Here is an 18,122-nt window from a genome sequence, read left to right as displayed (position 1 = left end):
GAAACCCAAGAGTTTACTTCTCAGGATCACATAGATTTTTAGTGATTCCGCTATGATTCCAGCACAGATATGTCTGCTTCTGAAATTGATACTTTTTTTTTCTGTATCGCATTGCCTCCTTTCTAGCCTAAACTAGCTTATCAAATTTTAGGTCCCTGTTTCCTTATCTGTCACATTAGGATAGTTATATCTGTCACACCTATATCAAAGTCCTAATTGAATACTGTGGTATTATCTATATTTTGTTTGAAAAGAAAAATTATATATTTGGTTAAATACCAGACCTTATAAATGTGGTCATCTTTAGCACTATCGTTTGTCTAAACAGTATTTTACTTTTTAAGGTGGTGGTATCATGGATACAGAAATGTCTGAAGATATAGACCACAACTTAACTCCTACCCTTGACAGCATGTCTTATGGAATGCCGAATCAAACAGGATCTGAAAATTCATTGCTGGATGAAGATGATTATTTTTTGAACTCTGGGGATCTTGCAGGAATTCCAGTCGTTGGTAGTGACAATGAGGATGAACAGGATTTTAGTTCAAAGGACAATATTGTTTCTTCAATTCATACTGATGATAGCTTGGAAGTAGAGAGAAGAGTCACACAGCATGAATCAGACAATGAAAATGAAATACAGATTCAAAATAAATTAAAAAAAGACTTTCCTAAACAGTTTGATCAGGTTTCTGTCTTTAAATCAATACGGAAAGATTTTAGTCTAGTAAGAGAAAACAGCAAAGAGACATTTTCTGGAAAGGAGAAAAATAGAGACCTAACTTATCATGAACGTGAAAAACGGTTGGATAAACCCCATAAAGAGTTGGATTCAAGGTTGAAAAGCAGTTTTTTTGATAAAGCAGGTAATAATTGTTGGAATAGAGCCATAAAACACAATAAATAACAACGTATTGATAATTACATAGCTTTTGTTACTTGTGATGCTAAGCGAAATATGAACAGTTAAATTCATTGTAAGCTTGTCATTTTTCTTTTATCCTTGTTCTTTGCAGAGTGACTGAATTTCTCCCAGTAACTTTTGGTAATGGTAAAAATGATTGAAAAATAGCTCTAAACCTCATTTCTCCCTCCCCTGGTTGCAATATTTTGATGAGAAGGCAAGATACTCAAGTCACCTGTTCATTTTCTTTGGTTGAACATTGGAACCTGAAGTTGGATTTAACTTCTTTGTGCTGTAAGCACTAATTCAAACTGCTGTCCCACCAATTAGTCCAAATTAGGGAGGGTTTTTCTATTTGATAACATTTCTATTTTATGTTTTAGAAATTTCTTGAGGCCCCTCTTAAGCCTCTTTGCCCAGTGTACCCTATACTTTAGCTCCAGTTCCATTCTTGAATATGTCACATATTTTCTTATTTCTTTGCCTTCTTTTCCCCCCTGCTATTCCATTTGTCCATATGTCCTTTTCTTTCTTTGTATTTATACCTGTAAAAGTACTTCTTGTCCAACAGTGCCTAACTCATAAACTTCTTCTACTCTGTAGTCATCCCTAACCTCTCTACATAAAGAATGAATTGTTTATCTATATTTCCATAGTATTTTGTTTATACTTCATTATTTATAGCACTTACAGTAAAATACTTCTGTATTTGTTTTGCCTTAGTTATCAGCATAGGTGCTTATTGAGGACCAGAGTGTATCTTATTCATCTTTGTGTTCTTGGGGCCTAATCTGGTGCAGTGAAAATAGTAATATTTCAATAAATGTTGAATAGATGTGAAGGAAAGCAAGGTATAATAAAGTAGTCTTTATATTTCTTCTGACAATGCTGGGAGAATAAGGTAGAAAGAACAAATCAGTATTATTAAGAACAATAAATTTACATATTTATTATGTACCAGGCTGTACAGGGTATACTATATTTTTCAATATATGTTATTCAATATATATTTTTGATATCCCTACAGGGGACAAATTACAGGGGTATTTATCCCCAGGGAACAATATCTAGTAGTAGAAGGGGTAAATGAAGTAGTAGAAGTGTCAATGACAGTTGAATAGCATAAGATTTAATTTACAATTACATAAAATGGTAGAAGAGTTTGTCATAAGGCCATACAAGAAGATTTCTGTCATAGAATTGAAACAGAGTGTTTTACGTATTCTTAGAAAAAAGCTGATTTTTAACTCAGTGGCCAGGGAAGGTTTATAGAGGAGAGGTGAATTTTGAACTGAGCAGAATCTAGAAAATGTATAGGGATTAAGATAGAGGGGCCTTGGGAATGCTATAAACAGAAATGGGGAAGAACAAACAGAAGTAGTTTTCAGGGCATAGTGACTAAAGTAACCACTTTATTTAGATTTGAGCAAGGAAAGTAAAAGGTGAGGCTAAAAATAAGGTGGGGCCAGTCTTTTATTTGAGTGAAACTATCTTGGGTATTTTTTGGGACCCATTTCACTCTAATAAGCATCTTTATTGGACAAGAGAGGTGATTATCAAATGATAGCTTTTTAGGTCATTCTTTATAAGATTTGTTATTCATATACATGTGTTTGTTTTGTTTTTTTTTTCTTTCAATAGCTAATCAAGTTGAAGAAACATTACATACCCATTTACCACAAACCCCAGAAACAAACTTTAGGGTAAGTTTTCAGTGTGTATGTAGATTGCTGTAACTGTGGCAAGTGTCAAAGTTTTCTTTATGTCATTTTCTAAACTGTAACTATATGTGTTAGGTAGAGCACTGATTTTTTTTTTTTTTTTAATTTGCTTATTGTTTGGTAAGGACATCTTTGAAGATGTTCTAAGAAGCCTCAGCTCTTAGTTTCTTTATTTGTATTTGATATTTAGATATAGATCACAATGACTTTTAGGCATAGGGACTCTAATGAATATCCATAGAGTTCTTCATTTCCAATGAGCTTATCTTTGGGTGTTGAACCTGAAGAGGAATAATTTTTAAATCTGAATATTTATTAATCCTTTATATTGTGTTTTAGGATTCCAGCTATCCATTTGCCAATAAAGAATCCATTGGTTCGGAACTGGGAAATTCCTTTGCATCAAATATTAGAATTAAAGAAGAACCTTTGGATGATGAGTATGACAAAGCAATGGCACCACAGCAGGGACTACTAGACAAAATTAAAGATGAACCTGACAATGCTCAAGTAAACATTTCACCTTTACTTTCCCCCCTTCTTTTTTGTTCCACACATGAATTATTTATTTGAGAGAGGAAGTTCTTGATTAAGAAGTGAAGTAGTTTGTTGACGGTGTGAGAGGAGACTCTTACTGAAGGTTAAGGTAATTTGATTTATCTTGTGAGATTAATGCTAAGGAATTAAGAGTTACATGAAACTTTTCTTGAGTAGTAATTTAGGCTTTTAATCTACTTTGTTCTTGAATACCACTCTTCTGTGATTTTTACAGTTTCAGTGCAGGAGTAGGGAAAGTGAGTCTTCATGGATTTGAGATTGACACAGCAGATGTTGTTGAAGGTTTATGGTTATTTATATTGTGGTTGAATTTATTTAAGATAGTAATAAGTCCTTTGCAGTTATTGCTAATGAAGTACATACTCTATATGGATTTAAGGGTTTTGGCAGGAGGAATTAATGGACAGGCTATCTTTGAAAGAGTTAACTGATTGAAGAAGCAGTTAATTTGATCAGTGGGTAGACGGTCGAGGCGGCTTTGATGAATGAAATGGAATTCCAGATATGAGATCTGTAATTAATCAGGAGAATCGTGTTCTGGTATTTCAAGATTGCTCTGAAGGTAAAAGTTAGAGATCTTGTGACTCAAGTTTTGAAATTAGTGAAGATATCCATGTAGTTAATGACATTGCAGTAGTTGGAATGGAAGAAGAAAGTTCTTTTAGATGCTGTAATCATTTTTGTAGTGCACAAAGGAGACTGTGGGGTGAGTCACAAAGTCGACAATTATTTGAGAGTGGAGAGTGGTCTATATTTTATCCAGGTGGCATAAATTCAGAGGCTGAGAAGATAGCATGAATTAGTTATTTCTCTGAAATGACATTTGATCTGGAGAAAGGTTATATATCTGTTTCCTTATATATCTGTTGTTTTGAGGGACTGAGAATGTGAGACTCCTGTGGAAGAGTGTTTTTCATTCAGATGTCTGTGAACAGGGTTTTTTAATCTTGACACTATTGACATTTGGGACCAGATTATTTTTTGTTGTAAGGGACTGTCCTGGGCATTTTAGTATGTTTAGCAGCATCCTTGGCTTCTGCCTACATGATACCCCCCACCTCCACCCCCCAGTGTCTCTAGATGTTGCCTATATGTCTCCTAGGAGCGGAGGGCAAAATTGTCTGCTGTTGAGAACCATTGTTTTATAGGACGGAGATGGAAGAATAGATATTTTTTATGAATCAGATTGATGCTCAGTTAAGTAGGATTTTCTTGGTGCTCAGTGGAAGGTAGCTATATAGGTTAGTGATGATAAAGCTGTAGGAACTGGGTGTTTATGAGTGTGGTGGAGACACAGAAGATGGCAGAGTAGGAATATGAAAATAGCTAAATACAAGGTAGAATGAAAGCATATTAACAGAAGCAGGCAAAATGGAGCTCTTAGCTATCTGAATTAGGGATAAAGAAATTTTTCTGATAACCTAGGAAAAGTTCATGTGGCACTGTATGCTTCAGAAGACTACGAACATACCTGTATACAGGGAAGGTTTCCTGTCTCCTTACATGCCCCAGTAGGGACATGGGAAATTCGTAAGAAATCATTATACTGGCAGGGATCCAAAGGTATCACTTTCTCTCTGAATGTGACGCAGAGGCACTTTCTTTAGGATGAAAAGGCAGTTATAGCAAAGACCAAATAAATACCTTCAGGGAAGAGGGCATCAGGAAGGATAATTTGTGTTACTTTTTTTTTTTTTAAACAATCCGTGCTTCCAGGGGTTGGGGGAAACCAATAGGATGGAATTGTTAGAAACACCTACATTTTTATGCACTATTCAGAATGTGATAATGTGTTAGAAAATGCTAAATATAAGGTTTCATCATGATTGTAGGGAAGAACTTCTTCAAAGGCTCAGCACCTGATTGATTGGACTCTTGAGAACCAAGCAGGAATGTGTATAGATCCTGGGCATAAGGTCCAGGAGCATTCTTTACCACCACAATAAGGCAATCCCAGCATGTGAATGAATAAACCTAGGTTTTTTCTGAGAAATCCTTTCTATTATTACCACATCAATTCTATAAGATCAGACCTTTTATAATTCTAGAAATCCCTCTGGGGACCTTCTGTTAAAGTGTAGATGCCTGGTCTTCCTTTTCTTTTCCCCCTTTCCCTCTTTTTCCTTTCCCTCCCCTTTTCCTTCCCCTATTTCTCTTTCTTCATTGTCCTGTTCTTTGAGATATTTCTCTCCCATGACCATTGGAAATCTGTATTCTTTGCTGTTCAATACTTTATCACTCTTACTTATTTCCTAGAGACTGGAAAAGGGAATTCTAATGTATTTTAATAATCTCTAAAACAGCACTGTTAACCTAACTCTCATAAAATACTAAAAAGTTGAATGGTTGTGGTCAGGCTTTACTTTTGGCTATCAATCACTAGTAGTTACTTTTCTCATGATTTAATAAGATGATAGCTTTAGCTCATGGCCCCTTGTCAAACCTCCTTTGGATTTTCTCTTTGCATAACTTGTAGTTTTGTTTTCAGCTCACTTCCTAATTCTCCTTTTTACACTATTGATTTTGTTGTTAATTTTTTTACTTTCCAAATCACCTAAGGTGATGAAATGTGTGCATATATATTTAAAGACTCTACTCACTAGTTCTTGATTATTTCTTCAGTTAAGATTTTCTGGGTTCACTAGCTATCATCCTCCTGCGTCTGTTATTGGCATAATACCATTTGGCCTTCCAGTTTGATTTCTTCATTCAGATCCACATTTCATGTTACTGTAGTTTCTGTAATATTTTTACAAGTACGGATGATTTTTATGTGTACTATGCTGTTTCATCTTTCTTAAGAAGGCCAAAGTAGGGGATATTAACTCCATTTGTAGAAGAGGGAAGTGAGGTTCATAAAGGTTAAGTTAGTTACACAAGGCCATGTGGCCAGAAAGAAGCCACTATGAGGCCATAATCAAGGTCTTCTTATTATCAGTCTAACAATGTTTATATAAATAAAAGTTTAATTTTTAAAAATGCCTAGAAAAGATTTTAAAATAGACACTTTAAAGAGTCAGAGACCTAATTTTTCCTTTTCCCCCTTTTCTGTAGGTTCTAAAAGTTGGAAATTCAGTCAATACTACATTAAAGTCATGATTTTTTTCTTTTTGCTCCTAAGAAAAGTGCTAATATTAATCTCTTGTTAAAGTAAATGGATTAGGAGGGGAAAGCAAATCAATTGTCACAGTAGTGAATTACATAGTTTTAAAAAGTGGAATGCAATAATGAAATGTTGGGGCTTTCTTTAGGTATGTCAGCTCAACTTGGCTATAGGTACTGGGTTCTTCATTTCTAAAATACTGTCTTGGGATACTGATACAGGTGTTCCTTTATGGTAAACAAAGGGAAGGTAAAGCTATTGGTAAAGGATTTTTTTGTGTTGTTTTGACACCTGCTCTTCTGCTTCTGAAAGTCTTTGAGTCATCAGATCTTCTCAAGTTATTAGTCATTGTTTATAATTAAGTATTTGTAGAGTTAGTCTTTTAATATTAGAGGAATACTAACAAACATGATTCTGCCTTGAAGGCATGTGGGATGTGTAAGTAGAGTACTTAAGATATATACTTATTTTACTATGTTACAGAAGTAATATGTACTTGAGGCATAAGGAATGTATCAGAAGTTTGAAATAATTATCATAAACATTCAGAAAAGGAGCTGACTGGAGACCACTAAAGTATGCCAATGAGTATTGATTTTAGGGGGAGTTTTCTGAGATTAAAAACAATTTTTTTACTTGAAATTTGCTTGCATATACTGTATAACAGGAGTGTCAGAATAAGTCAATATTAGGAAATCTTTAATACATAACTTCATCAACTAGTCAAATAAGACTATATGGATAGATATATAGATGCAGAAAGACATCTCATGTAATTCACTGTGCATTTCTTATAATAGATAATCTCTTGATCATGGTAAGGAAATATCTACTTCAGATAAGTAATAGTCATTGAATTTAAGAGTAAAATGATGGAAACCTGTTAATAATTACTAAAAGAACACAAATTACTGATGTCAGCATTATTATTTAACTCTTGTTGGATTTTTGACCTAGTACATGTTAAAGAAATTAGAAGAAATAATGGAAAAGGGGAGACAAAATTAATCATCATTTGCTGGTAAGGATCTTTATTAGAGAATTAATAGAACTTACGAAAGTGTAGTGAAGTAGTTGAATTTTAGTTATATAAAAGACCTCAATATTTCTGTAAATCATTGTTTTTCAGATAATATGAAAATATGTATTCCCTTTGAAATATAAAGCAACTTTAAAAAGTACTTATGTCAGATAAAAGACAATTCGATAGAATGGACTTTTAAAAAATGTAAGGTATTAGTGATTCCTAAATTAAGATAGAGTTTCCATACAATTCTGATGAAAATACCAGTAGGTTCTGATGTTCTGAAGAATAAATAGTCATGCGCACACACAAACATTATACATGTTCTAAAAGGTTGATAGTAGTAGACTATTAAATGGTTAAACTTCTCACAATTAGATTTATAGGATAGTGTGATATCCTAAAATTAGGCTGATAATGGGGTGTCTGGCTGGCTCAGTTGGCATAGTGTGCGACTCTTGATCTTCGGGTCATGAGTTTGAACCCCATGTTTGGGGTAGTTTACTTAAAAAAATAGGCTGATAATAATACAGAATAGATTGCTACAGAAGAGACATTTTTAAAGCAATTTGATATGTTAACAGTGAATGGAAGGAATTCAGTTATTCAGAGAAAGGAAAAAGATGCCCTTTAAACATCAAAGTAAATAAATTCCAGGTGGATTAAATTAAGGGTTGGCAGATTATCAGCAGCACGCCAAATCCAGCCTGCATTCTGTGTTTCTGTTTTGTTTTTGTTTTTCTGCACACTGTTCTTGTAAATAAAGTTTTATTGGATCATTGCCACATTCATTCATTTACATATTATCTATGAGTGCTTTTGCTCTACTGGGGCAGAGTTGAGTAACTGTGGTAGTATGGCCTCCAAAGTCGAAAATATTTAGTATCCGGCCCTTTGCAGATAAAGTTTGTTGACCTCTGGAGTAAAGGACTTTATTAGAAACAATTAAACCATTTTCTTAGTATTTTATTGTGGAAGTACAACTTTATAAGAAATCAAAGGAGTCACCACGGTAAAAACTAGATTTTTGGCATAAAAATGGGTATTTTAGTACATGAAAAATTATAAAAGTGCATATTGGGAAAATTGATAACATGCTACGCTGGGTTAATATTGGTATATTATAATGCTTTTTTGTAAGTGGATATTAGAAAAATTGCGGATTGAAACAGCAGTAAGGAAATACTTTTAAATGTTTTTTTACACAAATTACTAGAATAAATCTAATTAGAAGTTAAAAAAAAAAAAAACCTGTCATTGTGTATCGGGAACATTGACTGTGTAGCTTTTTACCTAGTAATTTTATGTCAAGGATTCTTTACTTAGAAGATAATGCTAAGTATGACAGTATGAATATTCACAGAGATGTTTATCTTGGCATTTCTGATTATACTGAATGTTGGGAAAAAGTGGACTGACATTGGGTTATGATTATATAATCTCAGTGTCGTGCAGGACCATTAAATTGGAGACTGAAGCCAAAGGAAAAATCAGTAATAACGATTCTATCTTTATTTATTTACAGTTTTCTTATTTTATTCATCATGGATTGTACATTTAAAAAATATTGCACTAAAATATTATTTATCTTGATTACTGAGAGTTTTGGTACCTTGATTTTGTGACTGAGGGAAGTCTCATCCCTGTGTAATCTGATATGTCTACTAAGTAATAGATAAGTATTTCTCAAACTTGAGTAATGTACCAGATACCTCTCTCTTACCACAAAAAAAGGGGGAATTGCCTGAGAATTCCAAGAATTAGAGGTCTGCTGGGTTTTTGCAAGTTTCAGTGTAATAAACAATGAATTGAAATAAAAGTTAGTAAAAAAAAAAAAGTTAAATCTGCCACATAAGAGGTTTCACAGTGCAATAATATAATTGTAAAAGCAAATAACAGCACTGAAAACTTGTAGTATAACTCAGTTATATGCAGTTATTCATGACGAAAAATATGTTTACATTCAAAAGTCATTGAAATAAAGACACAATTTAAAAAAATATTCTCTTAGAATTCTCAGACTCCCTAGAATACATCTGTAGACCTTAGGGATTCTTGGATTCCAGCTTAAGAAACACCAATGTAGTAATAGGCAAATATTCAATTGACTCAAGTGATCAAGAAATCATTTTATTAGAATGATAAATTCAGTTTAATTACAGCTATGTAGAGAAATAAAGCCTCTGAATACAAGAGAGGAAAAGACTGGAAAGAAATATACCAAAAGAATTACAGTGATTGTTTTGGTGTGATGGAAATAAGTATAGAATTTTTCCTTATTTCTATCTATCTAAATTTTGTATAGTGTGTATTACTTTTATAATAAACAGCAACTTAAAATACTGTAATAGTAAGAATTTTCAAAAAAATTCAAATATCTAGTGTTACGGGTTAATTGGGTAGTTACTTTCATTTTTTGCCTTTTGCTTTCTCAGCATATGCAAACTTATTATACCCTTATTGTAATTACAGTTTGCTATTATTTCTTATAAATGGTAATAGTATGAACATTTTCTTCCTCCCCTGTGTAGCCAAAGTAAATTATGTTGAATGTCTGGATTTCTTTAGATACATTGTATTTATTCTTTTCCCTAAATACTTATTTATTTTCTTTTTTAAAGGAGTATAGTCATGGCCAACAGCAAAAAACTCAAGAAGGGGAATTGAAAATTAGTGCTGTCTTTTCAGTCAGTGGCAGTCCTCTTGGTAAGAAACAGAACTGAGTAAATACATCGTGTTTATTTATTCTGACCGGTGTGACAAGAGGAAGTATCTACTTGTGTTAGTAAACTAGGCAGTTCTCTGCCCATTTAGAATGGCTTTAATTATATATTGCATAATTAGTTTTGGGTTTCAACACTAGTTCTAGAAGAGAAATAAAGTATATATACTTAAAATTCATGACAAAAGTGAAACATTTTTTCTTTTAATTTTTTTTTTTTAAAGCTCCACAGTTGACTACTGGCTTTCAGCCTTCACTGGCGTCATCTGGCATGAATAAAATGCTTCCTTCAGTTCCAGCCACAGCTGTTCGAGTTTCCTGTTCTGGTTGTAAAAAAATCCTTCAGAAGGGGCAAACTGCTTATCAGAGGAAAGGGTCTACTCAGCTTTTCTGCTCCACGCTGTGCCTCACTGGATATACAGTTCCACCTGCCCGCCCACCGCCTCCTCCCACCAAGAAAACTTGTTCAAGCTGCTCAAAGTATAGCAGAATTCTAAATTATCCTCTTTGTTTGTTTCCTTTTGAAGTACTTTGTTCTTATCTGCGTATTGTTTAATTTTCCACATTTCTGTTTTCTGAGAATTCCCACAGCATGTTGCTGCTCTCGTTTCTCTCTCTCTCTTTTTTTTTTTTAATTTATTTGAGGGAGAGAGCAAGCAGGTGGGAGGGGAAGAGAGAGAGGAAAAGAGAGAATCTCAAGCAGACTCCCTGCTGAGCCTGGAGCCTGATGTTGAGATGCTTAATCTCCCAACCCTGAGATCATGACCTGAGCCGAAATCAGGAGTTGGACACTCAACTGACTGAGCCACCCAGGCCCCCCTCTGTTTTTCTGAATACTAGATGCTCAGATTATTATTATTATTATTATTATTATTATTATTATTATTATTATTATTTATTTTTGGTGCTCAGATTATTTTAACTGCAAATAATGTGCCTTTTATATATTAAGAGATGCTTTTGAAACAAGCCTTTCCATTCTTGTTAGTTGAGATGCTTTATAAAACAAAAATAATACCATTTAGGTCATGTAATACCATAGTATTTTATAGGTAATAGATAACTCAAATCCACAAATATTTGAAATTATGTATCTTGTTATCTAATTGGAATTCAGTTAATACTTTTCTTATCTTTAAAAGGACTCAAGTGTGTATGTTTTTTATCTTCTTAGTATCTCTGAACTACTTAAGAGGTTCCATTTCAGTGTTTAATATCAAAAGAATATGTCCTTAGATCTTGATAAGGTCATCCTGATACTTGTGAAGAATATGAATTCATTTTGCCTGATTTGGTAAACTGTTAGAAACTGCTTACATAAGTCAGAGAAAGATGAATAATACTCTTATTCTGAAACACTTTGGCCTCTATTATGAAGCTATTCAAGCCACGATTTATTAGTTTAGGTATTTGTGTTTATAGTTCCTCACGTGGACCCTTCCCTTTCTCTGGAAAGGGAAGAAGATGCTCCCTCTTCTGGTTTAATTGGAAAAAGGCATTTTAGAGACTTGAAAGAAATTTGAATGTGGTTATAGGTCTTTCTGGAAGTTAGTTATATGGCCTCTCTTTATGTTTCATGTTTGATTTAATGAAAATAGACTTATAAACATACTTTTAAAAGTTCATTTCTGTATTGTAGTATATTCATTATCAGATGCTAAGATTAAATCAACTTGAAAATTGTAATTTTTTATAGTTTTTTTTTCTGTTTTGCCATGAGATAATTTCATATAAACTTCCTCTTGTGCTTCTTTATTTAATTCTACTTTGGTGATTGGCACTTTCTAAAATTGCACTTTTATTTCTTTTTCCATAGTAATACTCATAGATACTTTCAGAGATACATCAGTGGATCTTAAAATGACCATAGGAAACTCACAGAAGTTTTAAAATGTATGCCTTCTTTCTGCCTGTGTTTTTAAATTCTTCTGCATACATAACTATTCTTTTCATCTAAATTTATTATATCCCTTTAGTTTGCCTAGTGTTAGCTGGAGCAGGTCATTTTTACCTACATGTCATATCTTATCCATCTTGATCTCATGTAGTTCAGTTATCCTTTAAGATTACATTTGTCTTTTGCTATGTTTGGTTTTACTCATAAATCTTCTGTGTTTTCAACCTGTCATTCCTTGACTCTTAACTGTTCTTCTACCTCTTTGTTCATTCACTTATATCTATTCTACTCTGTCATTTCCTTCATGCCTTGTTCTTTTCCATTTGCCTCTTAGTATTCTCTGTCAGGTACTCCTTATGTGCCTGCCACCTCTGCCTTTTCTTCCCCTTTGCTTTCTGACTTTTTTCCCCCTTCTCATTTTTTAGGATATCTTTTCTGTTGTTGCTGAGCCCTCAACCCCTGAACAGTCTTGATTTTCCTTACATTGTGTTTTACTTCCTGAACTACTCTTTTATCTCCTTTTTATCACTTTACCTTTCCTTCCCTTGTCTTCTCCCCTCCCCGTCTCTCGTAGGGCTTGAACTCAGTGATGCTGAGATAGAGACCTGAGCTGAGATCAAGAATCAGATGCTTAATTGACTGAGCACCCAGGAGCCCCTGTTTTTGTTATTACATAGTCATTACAGCAGTTTGAGATAGTCTAGTTTATCTGACTATGAATTGTTCAATTGTACCTTAAATATAAGGAAATTGGATTCAAAGAATTTAAAAGATTTCCTCAGTGTCCTATACCTCATTAATTTTGTCCCCCCCCCCCCCCACTCTTCTGCCCCCATGTAGTCCATATAGTCAAGCAGGTTTAATTTGTAAATTAATACCTTGAAGAACCCCAAGAAGAATTTCAATTTAATTTGAATGGGTAGAAATAGAAAAGATTTCCTTCCTGATAGAGCTAATGCTATTTTTATAGACCAGTAGAAATATAGAAACAGCACTTTGGTTAAAAGAAACTCATTAGCTATTTGAAGTAACAGTTATATTTTTCTTAATCTTTTATTATTAACCATAGCCCTTAGCATCTTGAATTTAACCTTAACTCTGTATTTTGGCTAATCATCATTTAATTTTCAGGATTCCTTAGTAATAAGGACCTAACACTTTGTTTTTTTAAAAAAGTTTTCAAATCCTACATTAAAGAGGTAATTTGGAGGATAGTTTTTTTAAATACTATTAAAAAGATCAGATTACTTGATATATAATGATACTCAAAGAAGTAACTATTTCAAGATTATCTGTATCATTTCTAAATTTTTCATATTTGAAATTGGATGTAATCAATAAGCTATAATGTAGTTGGATGCTAAGCATACTGAGGGGAGTGAGAAATATACCTACTTTTATCCTTCCATGCTGCTCCCAACCTTTATCCCCTTAACTTTCTAGAAAACTATTTAAAACATAGCTAAAACATCACCTTTTGGATGGCCTTTCATGTCACGTATTGTCTGAAATAATTGTTTCATCATTTCTGTTTCTGTTATACGTTACGCTTTTTCATAATTATTTCACTTTTATATTTTAAGAATGCTTTTCTTATGGTATTTTATACATCATTTCTCTTTTTGTCTCAATATACTGTGAGCTCCTTGAGTGCACACTTGTACCATATTGTGACACAGCGTGTAGCTAGTGCCTGGCTCAATATAAGTGCTCAATAAATACCTCTATAAATGAAATATATTAAAACCTAATTAACAAATAACTGAAGGCAAAAAAAAATCTGGAAGTAGAAGAGCCTGGAGCTACTAAATATAGAAGATGAGGTATGGAATTATATATTACAATGTATGAGGTGTTCCTTGTGATGATTCCTATTATGTTTACTATTTTATTGAAGCAGAGATATTTGTAATCTTTTCTAAAAAGTGCTCTATTAGTATAATCTGTTTAAGATGCAAGATTGAGTTATAATGGTTCATATACTATTATGTTGGTGTATACTCAGGAGAGAGACACCATTTAGAAAATTTTATCAGGGTATTTTTTTTTTCACCATTGGCTTTTTTTTTTTTTTTTTTTCTTTTTTCTTTTTTCTTTTTCTTTCTTCTTCTTCTTCTTTTTTTTTTTTTTTTTTTAAGAGTGAGCATGAGCATGAGCCAGGGAGGGGCAGAGGGAGAGGGAGAGGGAGAATCCCAAGCAGGCTCCAGGTTCAGCCCCAGAGTGCAACTCCGGTTCAGTCTCAAGACCCTGAGATGATGACCTGAGTTGAAATCAAGAGTTGATTGCTTAGTCAACTGAGCCACCCAGACACCCTTTCCATTGGCTTTTAAAATGGTTTACATTTAAACTAATTAATGAATTGTGTGAACACTGGTTTGGGATAGGATAAGGTGTGGTGTGGTAGGGGGCTTTAAAAGTGTTTTAATCTTAATTGCTTTTGCTACTAATACTTAACAAGTTAAATTATTTAAAAATAGAAGCACTCAATTTTATATAACCATGCTGGAATATACACTGTAGATTTTTTTGTTGTTTTTTTTGTTTTGTTTTGTTTTTGTTTTTGTTTTTACACTGTAGATTTAAATGTATTTTTACATCTATTTAAGATTTTACTTTTAAGTAATCTGTACACCCAACATGGGGCTCTCTTTCAGAACCCCAAGATTAATAGTTGCATGCTCCACCGAGCCAACCAGGTGCCCCTGTATTTTTACTTTTAAAAGATGGTACTTAAAAATTTTTTTGAGCGTAATAATCTTTTCAAAGAATATTTTGAAAATATAAAAGAGCCGAAAGAAGAAAATAAACATCTCTTACGATCCCATCTACTAGAGATAATGAATGATAGCTGTTGGATATATATCCTTTTAGTCTTGAAACAGTATACTAATTCTCCCAGCAGTTCCATAAAGTAAGCCATGTGTTCTGTTTATAGAATAGAACTTAAGGATTAGAACAATTCATCAGTTTACCCAGGAAAACCCAAGTGTTCTCATTTAAATCAGTGCCCTTTCCATACATATATATAATTGCCTCTGTTTTGTTTTAACTCACAAAAAGGAAAATTCAAATGATACTGTGGCTTATTTTATTTTGTTATCATTTTTAGAGATATTTTAAATCCAAAGGATGTGATCAGTGCCCAGTTTGAAAATAGCACCACTAGTAAAGATTTTTGCAGTCAGTCATGTCTATCAACATATGAACTGAAAAGGAAACCTGTTGTCACCATAAATACGAACAGCATTTCAACCAAATGCAGCATGTGTCAGAAGAATGCTGTTGTAAGTCTTCTTACTTTATGGGGTGGGTGCAGAGAGAGTCTAATATTTGTGTTGAAAACAGCTTTTCATGGTCTCTGCTTGTTGGTATGTTGGTTTTTAATTCCTAGATTCGACATGAAGTTAATTACCAGAATGTGGTACATAAACTTTGCAGTGATGCCTGCTTCTCCAAGTTTCGCTCTGCCAACAACCTCACCATGAACTGTTGTGAGAACTGTGGGGGATACTGTTACAGTGGCTCTGGGCAGTGCCACATGCTTCAGATAGAGGGCCAGTCTAAGAAGTTCTGTAGCTCTGCGTGTGTCACAGCATATAAGCAGGTACGTGATTGTATTTAACCCCAAAGCTTTTGTTCCTTTTAGGAGGATCTACATGTTTTGGTAGAACTGATTTATGAAAATCTTGTAACAAAAATACTAAGATCATATTATTAACTTAATATTTTTACAGATAAATAGTACTTGTCAAATGAATGTGTATGAAAAATCTTTTTAAAGTGGCATTTTTTTTTCTTCATACATTTGAAATACATGCTTTTAGGGCATGGCATTTGTATTTCAAATATGATTCATGTTTTTGAACACTATTTTGAAAATGCACAAAGAAGAAAAATAATGCATCTCCCAGAGATACCAATTCTCATCTTTTTGGTGAATCGCTGTCTTTGAAATATATTTTGGTTATACTTTTTTATTTGACAAGGTAAGGTCCAAGTTACATATATATTCTTTCAATCAGTTCCATATAGATGAAATTGCAATTCAGAAAATGAAAATCTTACCATTAATTGTTTTTAAAAGGTTTTTCCTTTTCTTCATGAAATAAAAAAAATGTAAATTATATATTATTTTGTGAATTGATGAAGTTTATAGAAGATGATGAATGCTAATGACAAATGCCTTTTATGCAGTTTCATTTTTACTATATTTGTATTTTGTTAGTAAATTTAGATTTTAATATTCATAAATCCAAAGGAGTGGTAAGAACCTTCTATATTTTGAATTTTACAGGGCCTTCCTGTTTCAGTGCATTAGCAGATCATTCTTTTCCTTAAAATAATAAATTTCTATACAGTCTACCATGATGAGTGAGTGTAATGTTGATTGAGAAGTTTCTTTTTTTGAGAAGTTTCTTTTAAAGCATTCTTAATACTTTGCAGTGAATTTGGAAATTTCAGTTACACGGTGTTTCCATTTATTTCTTGTTATTATGAAGCACATTCCTTCCTCTAGAAACACCTGGTTTTGCTTTCATGGCGGGGGTGGGGGTGGGGTGGGGGGAACCCAGTATCCTCATGAGCTTATCCTTGTCCAAAGGACTATTTTCCTGATACTGTATCAAGTACTAAAAGTTACTTGGAATCAGTCCATTGAAAGATGGTTCATACTCCACAAGAGAAGGAGAAATACGTTGAATCATCTTAATTTTAAATTTATTTATTATTTTTCAGTTAGCCAATATCTATTAAATATCTCACATATTAACCTGTACTGTGGTGTAGAGAAAGAACATGAATTTAGAAGTAAAGCAGATCTTGATTTTATTCCTTGACTCTATTCAAATAGAATTTTACCATGGGGAAAGCAGTTAAACTCCCTGGGTCCATTTTTTTATCTGTGAATGGGTATTGTATTATTACTGTTATTGGGATGCTGTTAGGCTTATGTGAAGTAAGAATGAGAAAAGCACCTTGTATACAACCTGGTGTATTGAAGTTGGTCATATCTGCTGCTTTCTTTCCATCCTCATGTATAACTCATTGAACAAACATTAGATGTGATTCCTGCTTTGAGGGGCTATGTGTCTCCTGGAGGAGATAGATTAATAACTGAGTGGAGATGCTGTGATGGAAGTATTATGGTGTATAGCAGGGAACAGAGGAAACATGATCGGTTCTACTTGCTAGAACAAGATGAGACTATCAGCAAAACTTCACAGAGATCATGGGTATTGGATATACTTCATAAGTTATTCTGAATGTGTGAAATGTTATTAGTATTTAGCATTATTTGCTGCTGGGTCCCTAATTTAGTGGGAACTGAAGATAACTGACTCATTGATTGCTTATATTTAGACACTTGTGATCTCCAAAGTTGCTCCCACTTTATTGCTTACTTGCTTATTGCTTTGTGTGCTTTGTTGTTATTAGTGGTAGAAAACTGGTAGTGAATTTTCTATTAAGTTTATTCTCTTGAATTCACGTTTTATTGCCTTATATAGCACCTTCTGTAGGGGAGTTCTAATTTTTAGCGTAGTGTAAGAACATGAATTCCCTGTTGTGTAATTTTTAGAAATATCATTTTTGAAACTACATTATAGTCAATTAATAGATCCCCAAATTAATTGCCAGGTTGTGGTCAGCATTAGTTTTGGAATGAAATACAGTAGAATGGAAAATATAAAAATGCATCACATGTTAACATGATTTATATTGTTTTGTGAAACTTTTTTTTTAGTTTTATGTACATATATGTATGTATCATACACAAACAACTTCAGAATTATGTACTGGGTCACTTTAAAATTTATTTCTTACTGAGGATTGTAATCGTAAAAGTTTGAAAGCCACTAATTTAAAATATTTCAACAGTGTTAAGTATAAACATTTCAAAGAATTATGCTTTTACTTATAATTTGGTAAAAATGAATGTTATTTTATTCTCTTAATAGAAATCAGCCAAAATTACACCATGTGCGCTTTGCAAATCATTGAGATCCTCAGCAGAAATGATTGAAAATACCAATAGCTTGGGAAAGACAGAGCTTTTCTGTTCTGTTAATTGCTTATCTGCTTACAGAGTTAAAATGGTTACTTCTGCAGGTAATACTGGTTTCATAAACTATATAAGTATAATAGTTGACAAAAATTATGGTTATTGCTTTTTTATATAGTGGATTTTTGTCCA

General features: G+C 33.2%; 1 protein-coding gene across 7 annotated transcripts in view; it reads left to right on the top strand.

Annotated features, from left to right (window-relative positions):
* Positions 1-18,122, top strand: part of ZMYM4 (zinc finger MYM-type containing 4) — a 131,481-nt gene that overhangs the window by 77,460 nt on the left and 35,899 nt on the right. For 5 of the 7 annotated variants that reach the window (XM_038557941.1, XM_038557942.1, XM_038557939.1 and 2 more), the window contains 8 exons: positions 345-869; positions 2,549-2,610; positions 2,968-3,138; positions 9,935-10,019; positions 10,260-10,515; positions 15,042-15,216; positions 15,324-15,536; positions 17,887-18,037. In XM_038557941.1, coding sequence (XP_038413869.1) covers positions 356-869; positions 2,549-2,610; positions 2,968-3,138; positions 9,935-10,019; positions 10,260-10,515; positions 15,042-15,216; positions 15,324-15,536; positions 17,887-18,037 — 1,627 coding nt within the window. In that variant the 5' untranslated portion in view covers positions 345-355. Of the gene's footprint in view, positions 1-344; positions 870-1,019; positions 1,202-2,548; positions 2,611-2,967; positions 3,139-9,934; positions 10,020-10,259; positions 10,516-15,041; positions 15,217-15,323; positions 15,537-17,886; positions 18,038-18,122 lie in introns of those variants that run through there. The other 2 variants (XM_038557944.1, XM_038557945.1) reach the window with 2 other exon arrangements.

Source organism: Canis lupus, chromosome 15 (assembly GCF_011100685.1).
Source record: "Canis lupus familiaris isolate Mischka breed German Shepherd chromosome 15, alternate assembly UU_Cfam_GSD_1.0, whole genome shotgun sequence".
In the NCBI taxonomy this organism is placed as follows: domain Eukaryota; kingdom Metazoa; phylum Chordata; class Mammalia; order Carnivora; family Canidae; genus Canis; species Canis lupus.
The sequence above is the reverse complement of the archived record's forward strand: the minus strand, read 5'-3'. Positions and strand labels throughout refer to the sequence as shown.